Here is a 25,545-nt window from a genome sequence, read left to right on the forward strand (position 1 = left end):
AACATTTGTTGGCCTTCCTTTTCGCCCAGTATTCCTTCATAAGCAACAAATGGGCTAACTTTCATTGCGTAGACCACGTACGTCGGTTAGTTTTTCTCTCTTCTTCCTCAAAATGCTGTGTGTTTGTGATTTTTCTGACTTCATTTCTGTCATGTAGATTTGGAGACCCTAATTCTCTCAGGTCTTTTTCCGTCTGTTTGTACCAGTTCAGTCTTGTAGTTTTGTTCTTGAAAAATGTATGGAATTTGTGCGTTAACCTGTTTGAGTCCATTCTTTCTAAATGCCCCATGAATTGGATTCTTCTCATGTGCATTGTGTCTGTTATTCTGGGGATATTTTTATATGTTTCTGCATTGGGTTTTGGATAATGCACACCATCTTTAGTTCTTGATCCTAGGATTTTCCTCATTATTTTACTTCTGATTACCCTTTTAGTGTTCTGTGTTGAAGGTTAGTGTCTCAGATGCGTAGAGAGCTTCGGGCTTAATTACTGTTGTGTAGTGTCGTACTTTGCAGTTCCACAAGAGACTCTTTTTGTTGTAAAACTTTTTTGTTAACTGAAACGCCGTCTCCATTTTCTGATTTTTTGGACTCTTGATCTGACAGATTTCTTTTCATTACAATTTTCTGCAATCCATTCACTTAAATATTTAAATTCTTTTTACTCAAGAGATGTAGTTATTATCAATTTTGAGATCAGAAGGTGCATCTTTGATGTCAGTCATGAATTTTGTTTTTCCAAATGAAATTTGTAATCCTAATTTTGCTGCCTGCTCTTGTAATAATTCTAGCTGTTTCTATGCATTGGTAATGTCTTGTACGATCAGTGCCATGTCATCAGCAAATGCTAAACAGTCTAATTCTATGCCGTTACGATATGGTCCCAGTATTTGTGCTGGTGCACCTGCTTTTCTCCATTCTCCAACAACTTTTTCAAGAGCACAATTGAAGAGCACTGGGGACAGTACATCCCATTGTCATACTCCTGTGTCTATTTCAAATTCAGTGCTCAATTCTCCCATAAATTATACTTTGGATTTGGTCTCCATGAGTGTTTCTTTTATGATGTTTGTTGTCTTTTGACCTAGTCCAAATTCCGCTGATACTTCAAAAATGGATTCTCGGTCTATACTGTCATATGCTTTTTTAAAGTCGACAAATATGATGACATAACTTTTGTTTAAAGTACTATACAAATATTTCATCGAGTTTTTCAAGTTAAGGATTTGTTCTACACATGATCGACCTTTTCTGAATCCACCTTGGTATTTGCCTAGTTTTGAATCCAGCTGAGGTTCTGCTCGGTTTAGTACGGCTTTAGACAGAATTTTGTATGTCATTGACAGTAAAGAGATTCCACAATAGTTGTTGGAGTCTGTTTTACTTTCTTTTTTGCACAGAGGATGTATGATTGCTGTCTTCCAATCTGTGGGGATTTTTTCAGTTGTCCAGATTTCATGTATAATTTCTTTGAGTTTTGCAATAAGATTTTCTCCTGCATTTCTCCATAATTCTACGATGATTTGGTCTTCTCCTGATGGTTTGTTATTTTTCAGTGACTGAATTATCTCTTTAATCTCCTGTAAACTTGGTGGCTTTGAGTGTGGGTTTTGTTGTGTGTGACATAACTCAAATTTTTCTGCAGGCTTTTCACAATTCAGTAATTTAGAAAAGTATTTTGTGAGAATTTCACAGTTTTCGGTTTTGGTATGGGCAATTTCCCCATGTTCATTTCTGAATTGGAGTGATGAAGGAGAGTATTTTGTAAATTAACTACAATCCACTATTAATTATTAAGTAAATTTCATGCTTTGTGAGTGCAGTGTGCAGCCATCAGAACAGCACGGTCATTGGCTGCAGCTGAGCCTTTCTTTCAAAGGGTTCGCTTAGATTACTGCAAACCAACAATTTTTAGGATCCTCCTTTACCCCAAATTCAAAGTTTATCCTCTCTAATACCCTCTTTCTTTAAATAAATTTTGCATCTTGTCACTCCTGTTTTCAATCTATTAAGAGCCTGCCAAGTCCTGTACTGGAGATGGCAGCCTGATGATAACTTCTCTTTTGCTGTCCATAGGGGACTTTGTTTTCCACAGATCAGCTTGGCAGGCTTCTGCTACCGGAATTTCATATGACAATGCTCTTTGCTCTGACGGTGCTCTTTGCTGAAAAAAAGAGGAGCATCTATGTTTTCTTGTAGTTGTTGGAGATAAGAAATTCTGATTGGACATTATGCCTTTTGAGGTCAAATAAGTTTGTATATAGGAGTAATATGAAGTCAACTTGTAATAGCAATTATCAAGAATTAAAAAATTTAATTTGTGAAAAAGGTATATATCATTTATGAACTTTTATTCGATGTTGGATCCCTGGACCTTCATAAAAGCTGTTGGTGTGTTTAATGTACAGTGCATAGTGATTTCTTTGTGAATTAACAATACTGGGTGAATCTGCTACTATCACAGTCTGAATGACATGCAATATTTCGCTGTCAGCTTGTGTGTTCAAGACGTTCCCTAAGCAACCAGTTTGTTAGTCAGAAGATACCATACTGATACTGTTTGTTCAACTTTCTCATTTTGAAAGTGTTATCTAGAAAATGTTATGGTGACTGTGAGTACTTTTGTGGCCAGGAGAGAGACGGAGTCTTCCTCACAACTTGTAACAGTTTTCTCCAACCTTGCCTGGCTTTCTCTGAGAGCTGGAGAAGCGGAAACCTCCAACTGCCAACTCGCCCTGTATCTAACCCATTCTATCCTTACAGCAGCCAAAAAGAAAACCTATTCATCCATTGTCAAATTTTTTTCACAAATTTTTTATTCTTAGAAAGGAAAAAAAATTAGAATGTATGCATCTAGGAAAAATAATCAAAAGTGAGTTTAAATCCAGTACCTGTCTTATCTGCGTCAAAGACAAAAAGTCAAAGAGCAAGCAAGCTAATTAATAAATTAATATTTCTTTTGTGAATAGCAGTCTTATTCCATAAGGAAGAATAGGGCACACCATAGCAAGAGTTGCAAAGCTGAATCTGTACACCATTCTAATAGGGAAGTATTAAAGCAGTGATGTTAAGTGTAGCTGCATGGAGTAATAGGTCTTAAACAGATGTTGCTCAAGCAGTCAAAATATCACCACACATGCTGAATTTAGCAGTAATCAGTAATTAAAAACACTCCACATGGTGTCAGTATAGTCATGAGTAGAAAGTGGCAGACAAAAAATTGATTGAAAGGAAGAAATTATGTAATAAATCAGCAAAGAGAAGACATGTTGGCAAGGCAATATGTATCATAAACAACAAGTCACTGTGTTTGGGTGAAGAACATGTTTCTAAACTGACAAACACGTGGCCGTAGATGACTCACCAAGAGCCAGCATGCAGCGAATGACATCTGGCCAGCACACAGCTGTTGACAACTGATCCATTGTCAGAGTGCAGTCTACATCACCATATTACCAGCAAGCAGTCTACACCACCGCAATGCCAACATGCAGTCTAAGCCATTGTCTCATCATAATGCAATCATCAATGACCAGACCATCACCAGCATACAGTACAACTATGGTGAGCTACACCAGTATTTCACGTCAAAATTGGTTTTGTGGGTGTAGTGCTGTGATTTGATAATATTTGTGAGTCTGTTTATGCCAGTGCAAAAAAGGAAAATGTTGACAGATGTCAATGTGAAATGTTATTACAAACTCTGTTATTACAAAAACTGGAAGACAAACAGAGACAGTCAAATGATGAATTTTCACAAGTAGTAAAGGGACCCAATGATAAATTTTCTAAGGTACTCAGGAAATCACATTAAAGACACTCATCAGCAAGTAACAGAAAACCAAAACAGACTTTGACAAGAATTAGAAACCCAGATTAAAGACACTCTTGAAGCATTACAGCACATTTAGGACATAATCTAGATCAAAGACTCAATGTGTTAAGAGAAGAAATATACACCAAAGTCTTGAAAGACTGTGACTTATTTCAGGAAGAGATACATGAAAATGTTACAGATTTGCTTATGGATGTAGATAGTTTACATTACTTTGCAGAAACAGAATGTAAACTGGTAAAAGATCAGGTGTCAGATGCCCAAATGTGCATAGAAATTTTAGAACAGGGAAGCAACAACAGAGATTCTGTATATTTGTATGAGATACACTCAGGTCTGTTGAAAAAAATACAAGCATTGTTAGATCAGAAATGTCAGGAGACACCACAAACTTAAGGAAATTTTGAGGAAGCCACTAACAACACCAATGAGCTAAAAGGACTATGGGACAAATTGGCAAAAAGTGGAAGGGTATTAACAGAAAGTCAACATAAAGGTAAATATTTTGATTTAACACTATTAGAGGAATTACGGTTGGGAAGTGGAATGAACTTTTACAAGCATTTTCCAAAGTTTAAACCAGATGGGGAAGTACATCTACATCTACATCTACATGACTACTCTGCAATTCACATTTAAGTGCTTGGCAGAGGGTTCATCGAACCACAATCATACTATCTCTCTACTATTCCACTCCCGAACAGCGAGCGGGAAAAACGAACACCTAAACCTTTCTGTTCGAGCTCTGATTTCTCTTATTTTATTTTGATGATCATTCCTACCTATGTAGGTTGGGCTCAACAAAATATTTTCGCATTCGGAAGAGAAAGTTGGTGACTGAAATTTCGTAAAAAGGTCTCGCCGCGACGAAAAACGTCTATGCTGTAATGACTTCCATCCCAACTCGTGTATCATATCTGCCACACTCTCTCCCCTATAACGCGATAATACAAAACGAGCTGCCCTTCTTTGCACCCTCTCGATGTCCTCCGTCAATCCCACCTGGTAAGGATCCCACACCGCGCAGCAATATTCTAACAGAGGACGAACGAGTGTAGTGTAAGCTGTCTCTTTAGTGGACTTGTTGCATCTTCTAAGTGTCCTGCCAATGAAACGCAACCTTTGGCTCGCCTTCCCGACAATATTATCTATGTGGTCCTTCCAACTGAAGTTGTTTGTAATTTTAACACCCAGGTACTTAGTTGAATTGACAGCCTTGAGAATTGTACTATTTATCGAGTAATCGAATTCCAACGGATTTCTTTTGGAACTCATGTGGATCATCTCACACTTTTCGTTATTTAGCGTCAACTGCCACCTGACACACCATACAGCAATGTACTTCCTGTGAGTGATTCACAGGTCATTATCACAGAAGTGGGAAGACTCTAGAAAGATAGATTTCACATTGAATTTGCTAGGGGATGGTGCTGAGTGGGATGATTCTCAGGAGAAATTCAACTGTCTAAAACAATATGAGAGAATTTGATGCTAGAATTATTAGACCCAGAAGATTTTAACAGTTCATGGGATAGTCTCAAAAAGTATATAGAATGGCATCTAACAAGATCTAACTATTAAGGTAATCCAACAAAGGTACTGGTAAGGCATTTACTGTACCATGTAGAAAGGAAATTTTATATAGAAGTTGGTCTACCATGAATGAATTGCTGTCATTTGTTGAAAATCTCGATGGGATGAATAATGAGCACCCAATCCCAGTCATGAGGATACATGCCAGGAATGAGGTAAATTTAACCCTAAATACCAGAAAAAACAGGAGGTTAATTATTCTCAGGTAAATAAAAGTCAGAACAGTAAATCTAAACAACAAAGACTGGGAGTACAAAGCATTGATACACAATCATTTACAAATAGTGGACTAAAGGAAGGTGCTAGGATAGTGCAGCCTTTTTTGACAAACCATACCATACAACAATAGTTGTAGACAATCAATGTCCTGGTCAAGGAGTCATGATTCAGCACATCTTCAACTAAGTGTAGGCCCATATGAAAAAAAAGGTAACATGACTTCAAAACTGGTTACTCACTGAAGAAGACAAAGAAACAAATATTTAGTTTACTAAAACAATAGTTTTTGGATGATTGACAGTCAGGAAGTGAGTGTGCACATAGATTCAGGGAGTGAAATTTCTATTGTATCTGAGTCTTTGTTTGGTGTATTAAAATATAAGAGAGAATATCCAATATGGCCAGTGACAGGGGAACACATTGTAGGATTAACTGGAAGCAAAGCAAAAAAAGTTAATCATAAAGTGCGCTTACTGATGGCATTAAACAATTTTATATTTATGCAGACATGCTAAGTAATGTCTAATGAAAATTTGCAGTTGTTACTAGGTATTGACTGACTGATAAGATTTAAAGTAATACTGGATTTTTCAGCACAGATATTAACATATACATAGCAAGACCAAGTATTTGTAGTACCATTTAGTGGCAAGATTATTGGTTATACCAAGGCATGTAACATCTACCTTGTAGCAACGAGCACCACGATAGATTGACAGAATGCTTTGGATACACAAAGTATATTGCAAGAATTAATTAGGACAAAAGCTTATGAATCTGATCTGTTAACTGAGTTATAGAAAAATGATCTATACCACATATTGATGAAGTGTAGTGAAGTTATCTCAGATAAACCTCGAATACTTGGTAACTATATATGTAGTTTTAAGATCAAAGATGAATCGCCTTTTTTCTATAAACCCTATCTGGTACCATTAAGTGTACCTCCAGCGATACAATAGGTGATTAATAAAATGATAGAAGGAGGAATGATAGAAAGGTGTTCTAGTGTGTGCAATAACCTGCTATTAGTAGTGCATAAAGCAATGGTGGCAGTACGTCTAGTATTGAACCCCCATGCTCTATATAACCTTATAGAAATTGAAAAAGGTCAACTGGTCAGTATAAATGAAATATTGATGACGTTTGAGCAAGCAAAGTATTTTAGCTCAATGGATCTCATATTAAGCACTGGCAAGTCAAACTTGATGATACTTCAAAGAAATTTACTGTTTTTTTGTAAAAGGGTAAATCATATCAAGTTAGAGTGCTACCCTTTGGATTAAATATATCAGTGTCAGTATTAATAAGTCTTGGATGATGCGCTGGGAAACGATTTATTGAAAGAACCAATAATCCATTTACATGACACACTCCTAGAACTCAAGACATGGGAAGGACATTGTGATTTACTGGTTCAAACATTAGAAAGGTTTAATGTTAAAGGAATCACTATAAGACTGTCAAAGTCGATTTTGGGAGAGAAGAACTCAAGTTTCTTGGTCACTTGGTAGGCATAAATGAAATGAAAGCAAGTCTAGATAAGATAAGAGCCATAAAATAATGTCAAGAACCTAAAAGTACAAAACAAATGAAAGTATTTCTGAGGTTAGCAGGATTCTATAGCAAATATATTCAATGTTAACCTATAAACCTATCAAACTTACTGGAGAAAAAAACAAAATGGATTTGGGGTAACGAAGTGTGTTAGACCTTTAATGAGATTAAAGTAGGTCTATCAGAGGCACCCATTTTAAAACACCCTCAGGTGGACAAACCTTTTATTTCAAGTACTGAAGCCTCAGAGTATGGAATAACATGTGAGTTGTTTCAGGGAGAGTGGGATATTAGCATGGGAGAACGTAATACACTAGCTTTTTGAGAGCCGAGCTCTAACCAAACATGACTTGAACTACACAGCAACAGAGAAAGAATCACTTGCTATAGTGTGGAGTGTACAAAAAATTCTAATTCTAATTTGGGAATCTAAATTAATAGTGTAGACTGATCATCAAGCACTAGCTTTCCTTATGGAAAGTTGACTACTACATAGGAGGTCAATACATTGGGTACTAATTATGATAGAATATCAAAATAACGTTAAGTATATAAATGGCTCATAAAATGTAGTTCCTGATGCATCATCATGCTTACCATTGAGCATGAATGATTTAGTAAGAATGGAAGGTCTTGGTGTTGCCTTCAACATTCATTATTTATCAATAACTTATACTAATAATGAAGTAAGAAACCTAGCCTTAAGAATAAAGGATATAACTGATGATCCATATTTTTGGGGTAAGTGGAAAACCTTAAGCCAAGGAGGGATGAATGATTTCTTATTTTCTGTACTGTACTGTGATGTATTCTAGCAATTCTTTATATGTATGGTCCAAGTTTCATTGAGCTATGTTATTTGGCAGTGACATGTTATGTAAATGTTACTTTTGTTCTTATGTTTTGCACACCTATGTACTTGATTCATACATCGACAAGAATTACAGAGAATCCAAAAGAAAGTTCAAAATTTCGATTGTTGTGCAAGCAATTGAAAATAACTGAATGAAATACGCAATGAGATGAACATAAATGACACTTTTATCCCTGATGGTGCCCTGCACATTACAATAGACACAACATTGTTCTTAATAGGGTGTGTGAATTACCAATGAGTAGAGGGGGTTGATTTAAATATTTGTACTAGTTGAGCGTTGATCTAAGTATGTTAAACTCTATCCTATTAAGCATGTCAACACAGAGATAGCAATTAGATGTCTACGAAAATATTTCTCAGATATAGGAAAGCCATGCACAATGTTAGACAAATTGCTATTTTGAAATACCACCTGTAAAGTAACAACAGTGAATGTACATTGAAAAAAAAAAAATGCTAGGTTATGTAGGACTTACTGTTCAGTGAGGCATTCAGGATGGCTGCAATTGATTCCCAAATTCTAAGGGATAATTAATGAATATCCACATTTAACAACAGGACTGCATAATGGGTCAGCCTCCTCTAGCATTACCTTTTTTTATACAAATAACTAATACCATGTATACTATCATTTCTTGTAATGGTGAACATTGTATCAGCTGTCTGACTGCATAGACTTCATATGATTTTGTATATGATGTGTTATGTTTCAGGCTAAAATGTATAAAAAGAAATTAATTTGTTACAATCGATATGTACTAATGGTTAAAATTACTCTTCTTTTAAAAATATTTGAAATAACAAAATTTATAGGTAATCTAAAATTCATATTATTAATTGCACAATCTAATGTTAATTATTAAATTGATTTCTGGACACATTTATAAAAGAATGATATAAATTGAAGATCCTTCTTTTGTTAAGAAAGTTTGTAAGCTCCTTTGCTTTGTGAACTCTTTGGAATATAGTTAGTATGGCAAAATGTAAGGAATAGTGGACATGTCTTTGATGGAAATAGACGTTTTTCTAAGTTTGTCAACAACAATGTGAATTAGTGTTCTGAAATGGAGATTGTGAAGTCATTTTTTCAAAGCTGTTTCACAGAGGAAGACCACACTGCAGTTCCTTCTCTAAATCCTCGCACAAACGAAAAAATGGCTGACATCGAAATAAGGGTCCAAGGAATAGAAAAGCAAATGAAATCGCTCAACAGAGGAAAGTCCACTGGACCTAACGGGATACCAGTTCGATTCTACACAGAGTATGCAAAAGAACTTGCCCCCCTTCTAATAGGTGTGTACTGCAAGTCTCTAGAGGAACGGAAGGTTCCAAACGATTGGAAAAGAGCACAGGTAGTCCCAGTTTTCAAGAAGGGTCGTTGAGCAGATGTGCAAAACTATAGGCAAATATCTCTGACATCGATCTGTTGTAGAAGTTTAGAACATTTTTTTTGCTCATGTATCATGTCATTTCTGGAAACCCAGAATCTACTCTGTAGGAATCAATATGGATTCTTGAAACAGCGATCGTGTGAGACCCAACTCGCTTTATTTGTTCATGAGACCCAGAAAATATTAGATACAGGCTCCCAGGTAGCTGCCATTTTCCTTGACTTCAGGAAGGCATTTGAAACAGTTCTGCACTGTCGCCTGATAAACAAAGTAAGAGCCTACAGAATATCAGACGAGCTGTGTGGCTGGATTGAATAATTTTTAGCAAACAGAACACAGCATGTTGTTCTCAATGGAGAGACGTCTACAGATGTTAAAGTAACCTCTGGTGTACCACAGGGGAGTGTTATGGGACCATTGCTTTTCACAATATATATAAATGACCTAGTAGATAGTGTCGGAAGTTCCATGTGAATTTTCGTGGATGATGCTGTAGTATACAGAGAAGTCGAAGCATTAGAAAATTGCAGCAAAATGCAGGAAGATCTGCAGTAGATAGGCACTTGGTGCAGGGAGTGGCAACTGACCCTTAACCATAGACAAATGTAATGTATTGCGAATACATAGAAAGAAGGATCCTTTATTGTATGATTATATGATAGCAGAACAAACAGTGGTAGCAGTTACTTCTGTAAAATATCTGGGAGTATGCATACAGAATGATTTGAAGTGGAATGATAATATAAAATTAATTGTTGGTAAGGTGGGTACCAGATTGAGGTTCATTGGGAGAGTCCTTAGAAAATGTAGTCCATCAACAAAGGAGGTGGCCTAACAAAAAACTCGTTCGGCCTATACTTTAGTATTGATCATCAGTGTGGGATCCGTACCAAGTCAGGTTGACAGAGGGTTATTTGGTAAGCGTGATAGCGTTATGGAGCTGTTTAGCAAGCTCAAGTGGCAGACTCTGCAAGAGAGGTGCTCTGCATCGCGGTGTAGCTTGCTGTCCTGGTTTTGAGAGGATGCATTTTTGGATGTGGTATTGAATATATTGCTTCCCCCTACTTATACCTCCCAAGGAGATCACGAATATAAAATTAGAGAGATTCGAGCGCACACGGAGGCTTTCCGGCAGTCGTTCTTCCCACGAACCATACGCGAGTGGAACAGGAAAGGGTAGTAATGACAGTGGCATATAAAGTGCCCTCCGCCACACACCGTTGGGTGGCTTGCGGAGTATAAATGTAGATGTAGATGTAGATTGAGATTTAGAAGAATGGGATAAACTACAAAGATATTCATAGCAATAGGCAAATCTTCATCAGTTACTCAGGTCCACAAGAACCCACAATGTTATAAAAATTACAGCCTCAAGAATGTACCCCAGATGAAAGACTTGGAGCCAACAACAATGAGATGATGAAGATAAGTAAAAAGTTTTCTTTCGGTATATCTTATGCCTCACAAACCTTTTGAAAACAGTGAAGAGACTAAGAGAATTTTAATAGTGATGTGTAGGGGGGGGGGGGGGGGGGTAAGATTACAATTGTCATCTATGTAAATAATGGATAAGCCATTTACAGGAGAACCTTTATTAAAATTGTTTGGTTGGCCTTAGGCTGTAACGAGAATGATAGCCGACGTACATCAACAAGTGCAGAAAAACATAATAGACAGTGAGGATTCGTGAGTGATACGGTATAATATACAGGCTCAAATAACAGAATTTAATACGACCATCACACGAGTTCAAACCTCAAGAAAGAGATAAGTAAATTTTTTCCTAAGTTTGTTGGTCCATACAGAGTTGACAGGGTGCCACACCGTAAAGCATTATTTTTGATAAAGCCAACAGTGGAGAAAGAGACAGGTTGTACAATGTGGAAATGGGAAAGAAGTACAAACAATGAACTACGTGATGAAAAAAAAAGTCAGTTGGCTCTGAATTTGAAGAACATGGTACAAGATGTGTCATGTCAGGATTATCGAGAATGTAAGTGATGATCTTTGTTAACTTTTGTAGTAATTTGATGTTTTGTGGGTGAGTTTGTGTTTAACTTTTACAGGGGAGGTATGGGATTTGTGTATACTACTCGTCTCTCTCTCTCTCTCTCTCTCTCTCTCTCTCTCTCTCTCTCTCTCTCTCTCTCTCTCTCTCTCTCACACATACACACACACACACACACACACACAAACACACACACACACACACACACACACACACACACACACACATGCCGACACGCACATACACAAACACCCACCCACATGCATATACACACTTACAGACTATGCACAAACAAAAATGATTTAAGGGTATTTTTTTGCTAGGCTAGACGCTGTTTCAAGGGGAGGGAGGAGTTGGACAGAGTGTCCTACTAATAAGCTTGATATAACAATAACAAGCCCACATTAAGAAGGAAAAGGAGTATTGGGGGGCAGAAAATATACAGGAGAACATGTAGTGGAAAAGCAGGAGATAGCTGGAGTTTCATGGAGGGTGTGGCCTTAAGATGAGGTGAAGTGGAAGGGAAGAAGTAATGAAGTACTCAAGGAAGGGAAGATCCCAACCAATTTATGGGTAAGTAAACCCCAAACAAGGGATCTTATCCCAGGTTCAAGTGGACCTGTGGAAGGAAGGACCCCAAACTCTTTAGAGGAAAGGAGAGGTACATCACACTGACTGAGCCTACAAAATAAGAGGAAAAGGGTACTGAATCCCCAGAAAGATAGCCTTAACGAAGAGAGAAATGCTTAAAAATAATATTTGTGAAGAAAAGGAATAAGGACTCTGCTTAAGGGAACATCTCCTCTAAACTGGATAATAAATTGAGAAAGTAAAAATTAGCTAACTCTGTAGTTTACCACTAGTATTTGAGTCTCTGCATAATCTGAAGTTTGATCCTAAAATAGTGTATAACAATTGCTTCATCCAAAGAGAAGAATACAAATTAATGGAATTAATGTTTAAAGAGATGAAAGCGCTCTGAGAGAAAGCAATGTAATTGTGGTTCACTCTATGCCACTTTGCTAGCCTGAGTTAGAGGAGCTATTACATATAAAACAACAGAGCTAACGAAAATTCTAATTAGAGGATATGTATGTTTGTATTGATAGTTTGTTAAATGTATGATTATGATGTCTTTTCTTTTAGTGGAGGGATATGCAGTGATACATGCAATTCATGGAAAGGCATGTATCACATCGTAAAATATAGAGATTAGAGTAAAGACGTGTGCCACTGCAATTAGTTTGTAAACAGCAGACCACATACTGTGGGAAAGTATTACTCAACAGGTGCAGAGTGAACATGCTCGAGAGCATATGTAATCTCCATGGAGCAAGGAGGAATGAAGGAGCTATGGTACCACGGAAGACATCCAGGACCAAGAAGATGAATATGATATATGTAAATGGTTGTTGTTTTATACTGTTCACAGACATGTTAATGAGATGGCTTTAAGACAGAAATATGAGTCGGTTCTGGGAGTAATAACTTCCCATGCAATCTGTAACTGTTTATGAAAGTTTGTGACAATATACAGAGCTTATTGGAACCGATCCACACTTTATTTAAGTAAAGACGATATGTTTTGTTTTATAGCCACTTCACTTACAGAAATCTGAATGGAAGAGAGAAGTTTGATGCTAAGGAAGAATAGCGCACAGCATAGCTAGTCCCTGAGATAAATCGCGAGAGTTGCGAGGTGCAATCTGTACACCAACCTAAGAAGGGAGTGCAACATTCTTCCTGAAAAGATTGGCAAGTTCAGGTAACGGGGATGGAGGTAGGTAGCGATCATACACCCTTCTCTTCAAAGGCTCAATAATGTAGAGACCTAGTGACTGTGGCGGACTTGGAGGAAGCAACAATTCAGTGCTGGAAGATGTTCTGGGGCCCTGCAGTCTTGGACCCCAGAATCACCATTGGGGAACTAACATTGTACCATAGGATGGACCTGATAGCCAAAATGGTCACATAAACCTTGGCAGTAATGCTACTTTGCAGTTCATCGTTGAGTAGAAAAGTATTCATTGCACAAAAACGTGTAATCAGAATAATTGCTGGAGCCCACCCACGGTCATCCTGGAGACATCTATTTAAGGATCTAGGGATCCTCACAGTAACCTCACAGTATATATATTCCCTTATGAAATTTGTTGATAATAATCCAACCCAATTCAAAAGTAATAGCAGTGTGCATACCTATAACACCAGGAGAAAGGATGATCTTCACTATGCAGGGTTAAATCTGACTTTGGCACAGAAAGGGGTGAATTATGCTGCCACAAAAGTCTTCGGGCACCTACCAAACAGCATCAAAAGCCTGACAGATAGCCAACTAACATTTAAAAATAAATTAAAAGAATTTCTAGATGACAACTCCTTCTACTCATTGGCTGAATTTTTAGATAAAAAAAACTTAATCATTAGTGTCATGCAATATTTTGTGTAATGTAATTTCTTGTACAGACATCTTTTATTAACCTGACACGTTCCACATCATTACGAAGTGTCGTATTCATGATCTATGGAACAAGTATTAATCTAATCTAATCTAATCTAATCTAATCTTTAACCACGGAATATGCCACTACAGCTGCCCTTGGGGTGCTGATAACCCTGGTGTAGAGCGTCATTAAACTCCAAAAATACACCACTATGGCGATTGAAATCGTCACTGATCCCCCACCATGTTTCAATCTTCGGACGAAAACTCAGCCAGAAGTTGGCAACAGTGTGCAAGACTCGTCTGACCAAATGCCATTTCTCCATTGCTCCATAGTCCAGGTTTTATGGCTTCAGAACCAAGTTTTTTCTGTTACTGGCATTTGTGTCACTGATGAGCATTTTGTGATTAGCAGCTTACGGTGCTGCGTTCATGTTATTTTAGTGCTGACAGCGTTCAGGGGTGTGTCATTCAGTTCTGCAGTGACATCTGGAGCTGCTGTCCTCTTATTTTTCGTCACAGTCCTCTTAGATGAGCTTCTGTCGTGAACACTGAACACACAGTTTCATCTGCATTGTGACTAAACAGACCATGTTTTTCGCTTTCCCTGTATGTGCTATAAATCTTAGATACAATGCTTCTTGAAACAATGAACACTTCAGCTACCTTGGTTTTAGAAGCACCCGTCATAAGGGCACCAACAATTTGCCCACATGAGAATTCACGTATCTCCAACACAGTGCAGTGACAACTGTGTAGAACACTGTTCTGACCGCAGCTGTTAATCGCAATGGATTGAGGACATTACCCAGATACCATTTATTGTCAAATACAACAGCGCAACCTGCAGGCTTGGATAGCTTTGCATTTATGAGGCGCGTGAGAAAAATAATGAGACCGACAACACTGCAAACAATATGACAACGCTGTGTTGTTCTACTAGTGTATACTGGCGTGTTTGTCCGTCTCTTCTACATGCTCTGTCCGAGTTTCAGCTGTGTACAGCTATCACGTGATTTTTGAGAGCGCCAGAAAGTAAGTAGTGTCTTTTGCGAGCTGTTAAAGTGGAACAGCGGAATTTAGAACAATGTTATGCAATCAAGTTTTGTATTAAACTTGAGAATTCTCGAGTGTGACCTTTGAAAAGTTGAAACAGGCCCGTGGGGAATATTCCCTATTAAGAGCACAAGTTTTTCACTGGCACAAATCATTTTTGGAAGGCTGGGAACATGTCGAAGATGAACCTCGTTCAGGGAGACCTTCAACTTCAAAAACCAACGAAAACGTCGAATGCGTGTGTGCTGGCGTGAGTTCAGACAACCGTATCACAATAAGGATGATGGGTAACCTGTTAAACACTTTCACTGTACATAAAATTTTGACCAAAGTTTGGCCCTTTGCAGACATGTGGATGTTACAGTATGACAACACCTCATGTCACTCTAATACTTCCATCACGGAATTTTTGTCCTAGAAAGGAGCTCCTGTTAATCCACAGCCCCCCTATTCATCAGATCTGCGTCCTCGTGACTTTTTTCTCTTCCCAAAACTGAAAAGCGTCTTAAAAGGATGTCATTTTGGGACTCTGGAGAACATTCAAAAGAATGTGATCGACATGGTAAAGGCCCTACCAGTTGTAGCCTTTCAGCGATACTACCAAGTCAGGGAACAACGACGACGCCAGTGTACGAGGTCTGTTCAAAAAATTCCAGAAGTTTGTCCATAAAATTTTTCTATGTTTACTTTTTGCTTATTGTACATAGTCTCCTTCGATATACGGATTTCCGCAACTGATACATCGCCCCCCAACGCCGTTTACACTTCCAGAAGTAGTCTTGGTACATCTGTTGCTGGATCACGCGAAGCACCTTTTATCTCGTATATCGTTGCAAATCTTAGTCCTTTCAACGAGGTTTTCAACTTTGGAATAAAAAAAGTCTTCAGGGGCCAGGTATAGGGAGTACGGAGGATGAGGCAGCACAGTGATTTCGTTTCTTGTGCAATAATCACGGACCAAGGATGAATAACCTTGTGTGCATTAACATGATGCAAGATTCGTGAATTGTCTCTCCACATTTCAGGCCATTTCCTCACATTTTCTCGCAGGCGTCGCAACACATCCCAGTAGTACCATCGATTAACCGTTTGTCCCTGTGGCACGAATTCATGACGAACTAATCCTTCAAAGTCAAAGAAAACTTTCAGAATGGCTTTGTCATTTGATCTAAACTGATGAGCTTTTTTTTTTTTTGGTCTTGTAGAACCTTTATCGACCTATTGTGAAGATTGACCTTTGGTCTCAACATCATAACTATAGACATATGTCCCATCACCAGTTATGATTCTCGTAACGAATATCTCCCTCTCATTTGCGCGATCCGAAAGCTCTTCACAGAATGCGAGGCTGTGGTCTTTCTGGTCTTGACTCGTGAGACGTGGGACGAACTTGGCTTCAACATGATGCATTCCAAGATGCTGTATCAGGATTTCATGACATGATTCAACTGAAATGTTACATTCCTCTGCAACCTCTAGGGCAGATAGTCTCCGATTGGCACACACAATTTCGTTGACGTTCCTCACGTGAGCGTAGTCAGTAGACGTCGAAGGGTCATCTTTAACTTCCATCCGACCAGTTTTGAACCCTGTGAACCATTCGTAACACTGAGTACGCTCAAGCACTCATCCTGTAGGCTTTCTGCAGCATTTAGTGTGTCTGTAAAAATCTAATGCAGACGCGTTGTTCCTCTAACTCTGCCATCTTGAAATTCGCAAGGTGTGTGACACAACGTCGTACTCAATATAGCACTGAACAATAACTAACACATATACAACAACAAAACTTCCAGTAGCTACACATTAACCCTTTGGGGCTTGAATTTTTTATTTTTTGACTTTGACGTTTCGAAATTTTTCTGTGGTATTCTAGTTGTTAGGAAACAGGTTTAGTATAAAGAAAAACCAGATCAAACAATATTATCCAAATTTTATTTACTATTATCAAAAAGGGACTTGAGTGACCCTTCAAGTCACAGCGGTACAGACAGCAACAAACAGTACTTCATGAAAAGCGGTACTCACAAAGACAGTTTTTTCTTTCATTGACACACAAAGATACTTTACAATGAGAACATTTAGAATGATGCCTTGATTCTATATTATGAATACCACAGTTTTCGCATCCACCACGATTTGCAACAAAATTTGGCAAATGAGCTCCGAGATTTTGGGTTTGAATTCCATTTGAAGGTGAAAAGCCTTTCTTCCTTCTGTTATTCAGTATAGAGCAGGGAGACGTTTCTTGCTTTGATCTTCCTCTTTCCTTCAGAAGTGTTTTACCTTTTGTCATGAATATATAACAAATGAATTCACAAGTGTTGCACTGTTTTGTCTCCTAAATTTGCGAGAAACCTTTAGATTGCCATTCACAAATTCAGCATTTGATTCATTTTCAGTAGATGGAGAGTATGTATTGTCTTTGTGCATAGCACCGTGCTTTTTGTTAGTTCCTCTTGTTGCGCTTGTACATTGTTGCTTTCTTGTTCGTCATCTGTCAGGTCATTTTCAAATTCAGAAGGACAAAAAATCAAACTTTAGTAGATAAATCAGTCTCATTACTTTTTTCACACACTTCATATGTTGAAGCACGTATTTCTTCCGCTTCTTCAGAACAAGTGGAAATATTCCCTTGTTGACTGGCAGATGGTGTGGCATAAATTTTTGTTCGTTGCACTTGTACATTGTTGAGTTCGAATTTTTCTAAAACTTGTTCTGTATCAGAATCACTACTTTCCTCGTCAGGTGTATCGATGTGAGATGGAAAATACTCCAGGAGTAACTCCAGTACCTCTTCACCTTACAACTTTCTCGCCATAGCCTGTCATGCAAGAAAACATATCTATAGGCCTGACAAGACTTACAAGTACGAATTTGCCTTTACAGATTTAATCTAAGGATTTATAATATATTCCACTTCTAGCTAATTATTAGCATAAATTGACTTAGCGAGTAATAGGAAAAAATTATGGAGGTCGGTTTCTCACAGGAAATGCGCAGAATAAAAACTGAACGAGCATCCTGCAACTGTAGACAACCAAATACCGCGAGGACTGCACGCGCTGAAATTCAAATTGCTTTGGCGTCATAGATAACACATCCGTGAAAGAACTGCGATGCATTAAAAATTTACCATAGCAAGAATAAGTGGCGCGCTACATTTCCGGGCAATTCAAATGATGAAGAATGTTTTACACTCATTTTCAGAAAGTGTGACTTCGAAGTCCCGTCAGATTGTAAAGGGTTGAACACAGGCATGTGCAGGGATGCCAACAGCATATCGCTCCGACACACCATTGGCGCGAAATTACGAATTTTTGGAACGGATTTCGTATAGCTGCCGGCTTAAATACTTTGAAGCGGAAAAAACTTTTGTAGATAAAAAAATCAATCTCATTACTTTTCTCACAAACTTTGTAGGTCGAAGCATGGATTTCACCTCGTGTTTTCGTATTGTCGTTCAATCCTCGTATGTCAAACGCATTCGTAGTTCTAGCAACAGAATACGGCTCTTTTACCTCGTCCTCGGTGTCCAGCACGTCATCGTCGTCGAGGAAGACAGAGTCGGAGCCGACGGAGGCGCAGTCGTCGGTGCGCAGCGAAGCTGCGCAGGAGCTGATGGAGGCGAGCGGCGCGAGCCTGGGGGGCGGCGCCGGCGGCGACAGCGACGCGGAGGCGGCGGGGGAGGCGGGCCTGCTCAGCGACGGCCGCGCGCTGGCGGCACCGGGCAGCAGCTGCGCCTGCGGCAGGACCGCCGCGTACAGCGTGCGCTCGCTGCCGCACGGCGACGCGTCCGGCGTCGGCTGGATCACCTGCAACGCGGGCCGGCTCAGGGGGCGGATGGACGCAGCCACGCCGGCAGGCGGAGCGAACTACAGCCCATTAAAACTGCTACACCACGAAGATGGCGTGCTACAGACGCGAAACTTAACCGACAGTAGAAGATGCTGTGTATGCAAATGATTAGCTTTTCAGAGCAGTCACACAAGGTTGGCGCCGGTGGCCACACCTACAACGTGCTGACATGAGGAAAGTTTCCAACCGATTTCTCATACAAAAACAGCAGTTGACCGGCGTTGCCTGGTGAAACGTTGTTGTGATGCCTCGTGCAAGGAGGAGAAATGCGCACCATCACGTTTCCGACTTTGATAAAGGTCGGATTGTAGCCTACCGCGATTGCGGTTTATCGTATCGCGACATTGCTGCTCGCGTTGGTCGAGATCCAATGACTGTTAGCAGAATATGGAATCGGTGGGTTCAGGAGAGTAATACGGAACGCCGTGCTGGATCCTAACGGCCTCGTATTATTAGCAGTCGGGATGACAGTCATCTTATCCGCATGGCTTAACGGAAGGTGCAGCCTCATCTCGATCCCTGTGTCAACAGATGGGGACGTTTGCAAGACAACAACCATCTGCACGAACAGTTCGACGACGTTTGCAGCAGCATGGACTATCAGCTCGAAGACCGTGGCTGCGGTTACCCTTGACGCTGCATCCCAGAGAGGAGCGCCTGCGATGGTGTACTCAATGACGAATCTGGGTGCACGAATGGCAAAATGTCATTTTTTCGGATGAATCCAGGTTCTGATAGAGCATCATGATGTTCGCATCCCTGTTTGGCGACATCGCGGTGAACGCACATTGGAAGCATGTATTTGTCATCGCCATACTGTTCGATGCAGTTCGATGCAGACGCGCATTGTGATTCATAAAAGTCAAGTCTGGGCCGAATGCATCTCTGAAAAGAGGCACATGGGGAAGGAGTACAGTGCCGCAATAACTCTGACCAATGAGTGTATTGTGTTCAGATCTGGAAGTCAGCAAGCCCATGTACTATTATGCCTCACCATGCCACAAAATCAAAACGATCATGCTCGACACAGTTTCTGGATGAATTACGAGGGCCACTCCAAAAGAAATGCAAACTATTTTTTTTTAAAAATCCATCTTTTATTCTACATGTTTGAAAGTTTTACAGTGTGTAGATACATCCATTAGGAACAATATTTTCATTTCTCCACATAATTTTCATCCCTCTCAACTGCCTTACGCCATCTTGGAACCAGCGCCTGTATACCTGCACGGTAAAATTCTGGATCAACCTGTTGGAGCCACTGTTTGGCAGCGTGCACAAGGGAGTCATCATCTTCAAACCTTGTTCCACGAAGAGAGTCTTTCAGTTTTATAAAGAGATGATAGTCACATGGAGCCAGGTCAGGACGGTAAGGTTTCAGTGTTGTCCATCCAAGTTTGGTGATCGCTTCACTGGTTTTTTGACTGACACATGGCCGTGCATTGTCGTGCAACAGCAAAACATCCTGATTTTGCCGATGTGGTCGAACACGACTCAGACAAGCTTGAAGTTTCTTCAGTGTCGTCACATATGCATCAGAATTTATAGTGGTTCCACTCGGCATGATGTCCACAAGGAAGAGCTCTTCGGAACCGAAAAACACCGTAGCCATAACTTTTCCAGCAGAAGGTGTGGTTTTGAATTTTTTTTTCTTGGGTGAATTTGCATGATGTCACTCCACTGATTGCCTCTTCGTCTCTGGTGAAAAATGATGGAGCCATGCTTCATCACTTGTCACAGTTCTTCGAAGAAATTCATCTCCACCATTCTCGTACTGTTCCAAAAGTTCGCTGCATACCGTTTTCTTTGTGAGCCACTGTCAACATCCTGGCAACCCAACTGGCACAAACCTTTTTTAACGCCGACACTTTCAGTGTTCTGCAAACCCTTCCTTCCCCTATCCCAACGTAGCGTGACAATTCGTTCACTGTGATACGTCTGTCAGCAGTCACCAATTCATTAACTTTCTGGACATTGTATGGAGTGTGTTCAGTACGAGGCCTTCCGCTTCGAGGACGATCCTCAATATTGCCGTGCCCGCTTTCATCACGTAACCTGCTTGCCCACCGACTAACTGTACTGCGAACGACAGCAGCGTCTCCATACACCCTTTTCAACCTCTTGTGGATGTTTCGCACTGTCTCGATTTCACAGCGCAGGAATTCTATGACAGCACGTTGCTTCTGACGAACGTCAAGTGTAGTAGCCACCTTGAAGACATGGCTGTGACGGCGCCATTCACGGAAACAGGTTGAACTAAGTTTGAAAACAAGCGGGAAGGATGTATCTACACACTGTAAAACTTTCACACATGCAGAATGAAAACTGTATTTTTACAAAAATAGTGTGCATTTCTTTTGGAGTGACCCTCGTACATATTTCCACCTCTCTCCATATGAGTGTATGTCCAGTATTCTCGAAAATGTTCGTCTTGGTCGTGCAGGTAATGTGGAATGGGGAAGCACTTTCCTTCTTCTCCATGAGCGTCTTTTCACGGGTGAATTCGACCCTGACTTCATTTTTAAGGAAGAAAATGCGCGATCACATCGACAGCGCAGGTCGAGGTACTCTTGGAACGAGGGCGTATTCGGCCAATAGGTGGTCTTCGCGCTTCCCGACTTAAATCCCATTGAGCACCTGTGCGATGCATTGGGGAGACGAGCTGCAACATGTGCATATGCACCAACGAATATCCAGCACTTGTCAGCTGCACTGGTGGTGGAATGGAAGCCCTACCAAAATTGGTTCAAATGGCTCTAAGCACTATGGGACTTATCATCTGGGGTCATCAGTCCCCTAGACTTAAACCTAACTAAGCTAAGGACATCACACATATCCATGCCCGAGGCAGGATTCGACCGTGTAACCGTAGCAGCCTCGAGGTTCCGGACTGAAGCGCCTAGAACAGAAGCCCTACCACAAGAACACCTTCGCTAACTTGTGACCAACATAAGAGCACAAAGCGTTTGCATTGCTGTCTGCGGTGATCACACACCCTATTAAGAACCATGTTCCGTCTGTTGTAATGTGCAGGGCACCATCACGAATAAAAGTGTCATTTATGTTCGCCTCATTGCGTATTTCGTTCAGTTATTTTCTGTACTGTACTGTAATGTATTCTAGCAATTCTTTCTATGTACGGTTCAAGTTTCATTGAGCTATGTTATTTGGCAGTGCCACATCATGTAAATGTTACTTTCTTTCTTACGTTCATAGATCGACAAGAATTACCGAGAATCCAAAAGAAAGTTCAAAATTTCGATTGTAGCGTAAGCACAGGGTTACTTAGCACAAAACTGTATGGGCCAGTTTTCTTCATTGGATCAAATGTTTCAACAAACTGTTGCCTGAACGTGCTTGAGCAATGGAGCAGCCTTCACATTGGGTTACGGGTGTTCGCACGTTTCTAAGTGAGCATCTCCCAAACAGTTGTATTGATGTTTATGATCATGACGACCCTGACTTCTGCTCTTGACCAATTACGTCTCCGGCTCTGATTCTTATACATTTATTTTTATGGGTAATGATGGAAACAGAATAAATGAAACAAAATGTGTGCTACGGCGAGGACTTGAGCCCAGGTCTCTTTGTTTACTCGGCAGGAATGCTGACCTTTTTTTGTGTTGATCTCATTTTATTCGTTAATAGTCGTTGTACTTGTTCGGGGCGGATGTCCCATGACGCTTGTTCACGGTCATCGTTGATGCATTCACTCTGTTTTTTCTTATTACAGAGGGGAGGTAGCCGACCAGAGTGGCCGAGCGGTTCTAGGCGCTGCAGTCTGGAACCGCGCGACCGCTACCGTCGCAGGTTCGAATCCTACCTAGGGCATGGATGTGTATGGTGTCCTTAGGTTAGTTAGGTTTAAGTAGTTCTACGTTCAAGGGGACCGATGACCTCAGAAATTAAGTCCCATAGTGCTCAGAGCCAGCCAGAGGGGAGCTAGCCCTCTGACCGAACACGCTGAGCTACTTTTTTTTCGTTTCTTCTATTGGTTGGGCGCGGTCGTCCCATGACGCTTGTTCTGCTTCATCGTTAGTCCATTAAATCAGTATTTTATTACAGAGGGCAGCTAAACCTCTGACCGAACACGCTGAGCTACTGTGTCGGCAGCTACCGTGCCGTCATTATTAAACCACCACAGCGCTTTGGCTGACATTCCTGAACCTGCTTCGGTGGTATAATGGTCAGCATTCCTGCCTCGTAAGCAAGGAGACTGGGCCTAAGTAGCGGCCCTAGTACGAATTTTATTTCATTTATTCAGCTTCCATCATTGTCGTAGAAAAAGATGAGACTTTATGTCTCGAGGAAAATTTAATTATGAGATCTTTTTATGAGGTTATGTGAAAGACCTTCTGTATGCACCTCCTTTGCCGAAAATAAATCCAGAATGGAAAATCATCGTTTCTAATATGCTCGCGTCTGTGCTTCCACATGTGCTTCAGGATGTAAGACGTAAAATGGATTAGCTCTTATAAGTTGTCCGTGGGATCAAGAGGAGAGACATAGATCACTTATAAAGTACGTAAAAATACTGAACTTTGTTTCACATTAAGTAGTTATAACCATTTGTAATCGCTGTTTTCATTTTGTATTGCCCTGCATTTATTTGACCTCTAAGTGCACAGCTATTTAGCCGAGTATATTGTTATTTGCGGGCCATGCTGAAAAGTAATGCCTCCGAATTTTTAAGTGAAAACTCTTAAAGCTTTGTAAATATAATAAACGCGTTAACATTCTCCCATCTTTATTCTTCGTGTCTACATATTTATTTCTCAAGATGGTCACCTTGGTGACGAACACATTTGTCCCGACGAGAGACCAGTGCGTTGATACTGTCATTGTAGACTGAAAGACTTTGTTGACGGAGCCACAACCTCATCTGTGCCTTCACCACTTCATCACTTTCAGACACAAGTCCTCGAACGCGTTCTTTGAGCTCTGGAAACATGAAAATCGTGTGAGGCCAAATCAGGACTGTATGGACAGTGAACCCAAGGCGTCAGATTGTTGCAGGAGTCGCAGCGCTCATGCGTGGTCTGGCATTGTAATTCTGAAGGAGAGTGTGCTCCATGTGTGGACGAACTCTACGGATTCGAAAAAAAAGTTCAAATATGTGTGAAATCTTATGGGACTTAACTGCTAAGGTCATCAGTCCCAAAGCTTACACACTACTTAACCTAAGTTATCCTAAGGACAAACACAAACACCCATGCCCCAGGGAAGACTCGAACCTCCGCCGGGTCCAGCCGCACAGTCATTGACTGCAGCGCCGTAGACCGCTCGGCTAATCCCGCGCGGCTACGAATTCGAAGTACGATTACAGCATTCTGTTTTTCACGCGTGGATATAGTTACATTACACATCGTCAGTGTTACATGCTACAATTCGGAGCCCGCTATTGGCAGAGGGCGGACAGTAAGTAGTGATGAACAATAAAGATGCAGAATGTTACTAACGTTTGTTTTATTCAATAAGTTTCAAGAGTTTTCGCATAAAAATTCTGAGTCATTATTTTCAAGCACACCCTCGTAATATGTTTACAAGTCATTGCTAGACAAAGCATTGACCTGGCCGTAGCAAGGAATAATCTCGACAAGTGACTATGTACAACGCTGTTCGAGTTCAATATGAAACGCATTGTTGTTTCGCAGTGCAAATATAGCAAGTAATTTCGTAAAGCGCGTTCTTGGGCTGCCACGTCGGCTTCATGTCAACATCATTAACTTTATTAATTATGAGAAGAAGTGGGAGAGACAGAGCTCACGGGAAGCATGACAGAACACACAAGCAATGTGTAAAACTTGAGTACGTCTACGGTGCTCGAATTACGGCAGGAGGGACAGTATGCTGAGAGAAGTGAGATTCAGCTGTCTAGAATCATAGGGCACACAACAAATATCCCATTGAAGTAAAGATAAATGTGTTGTTAGGCAACAGTTTCTGCGATATTATGAGCTATACAGGGTGTTACAAAAAGGTACGGCCAAACTTTCAGGAAACATTCCTCACACACAAAGAAAGAAAATATGTTATGTGGACATGTGTCCGGAAACGCTTACTTTCCATGTTAGAGCTCATTTTATTAGTTCTCTTCAAATCACATTAATCATGGAATGGGAACACACAGCAACAGAGCGTACCAGCGTGACTTCAAACACTTTGTTACAGGAAATGTTCAAAATGTCCTCCGTTAGCGAGGATACATGCATCCACCCTCCGTCGCATGGAATCCCTGATGCGCTGATGCAGCGTTGGAGAATGGCGTATTGTATCACAGCCGTCCACAATACGAGCACGAAGAGTCTCTACATTTCGTACCTGTGTTGTGTAGACAAGAGCTTTCAAATGCCCCCATAAATGAAAGTCAAGAGGGTTGAGGTCAGGAGAGCGTGGAGGCCATGGAATTGGTCTGCCTCTACCAATCCATCGGTCACCGAATCTGTTGTTGAGAAGCGTACGAACACTTCGATTGAAATGTGCAGGAGCTCCATCGTGCATGAACCACATGTTGTGTCGTACTTGTAAAGGCATATGTTCTAGCAGCACAGGTAGAGTATCCCGTATGAAATCATGATAACGTGCTCCATTGAGCGTAGGTGGACGAAACTAAAATGAGCTCTAACAAGGAAATTAAGCGTTTCCGGACGCATGTCCACACAACATCATTTCTTTATTTGTGTGTGAGGAATGTTTCCTGAAAGTTTGGCC

General features: G+C 40.4%; 1 protein-coding gene across 1 annotated transcript in view; it reads right to left on the bottom strand.

Moving 5' to 3' along the window:
* The window catches only part of LOC126282410 (uncharacterized), an 81,388-nt gene that overhangs the window by 35,957 nt on the left and 19,886 nt on the right, over positions 1-25,545 (bottom strand). Inside the window, exon 2 of the mRNA XM_049982067.1 lies at positions 18,498-18,791. Coding sequence (XP_049838024.1) covers positions 18,498-18,791 — 294 coding nt within the window. The remainder of the gene's footprint in view (positions 1-18,497; positions 18,792-25,545) is intronic.

The sequence above is a fragment of the Schistocerca gregaria genome, chromosome 7, assembly GCF_023897955.1.
Source record: "Schistocerca gregaria isolate iqSchGreg1 chromosome 7, iqSchGreg1.2, whole genome shotgun sequence".
In the NCBI taxonomy this organism is placed as follows: domain Eukaryota; kingdom Metazoa; phylum Arthropoda; class Insecta; order Orthoptera; family Acrididae; genus Schistocerca; species Schistocerca gregaria.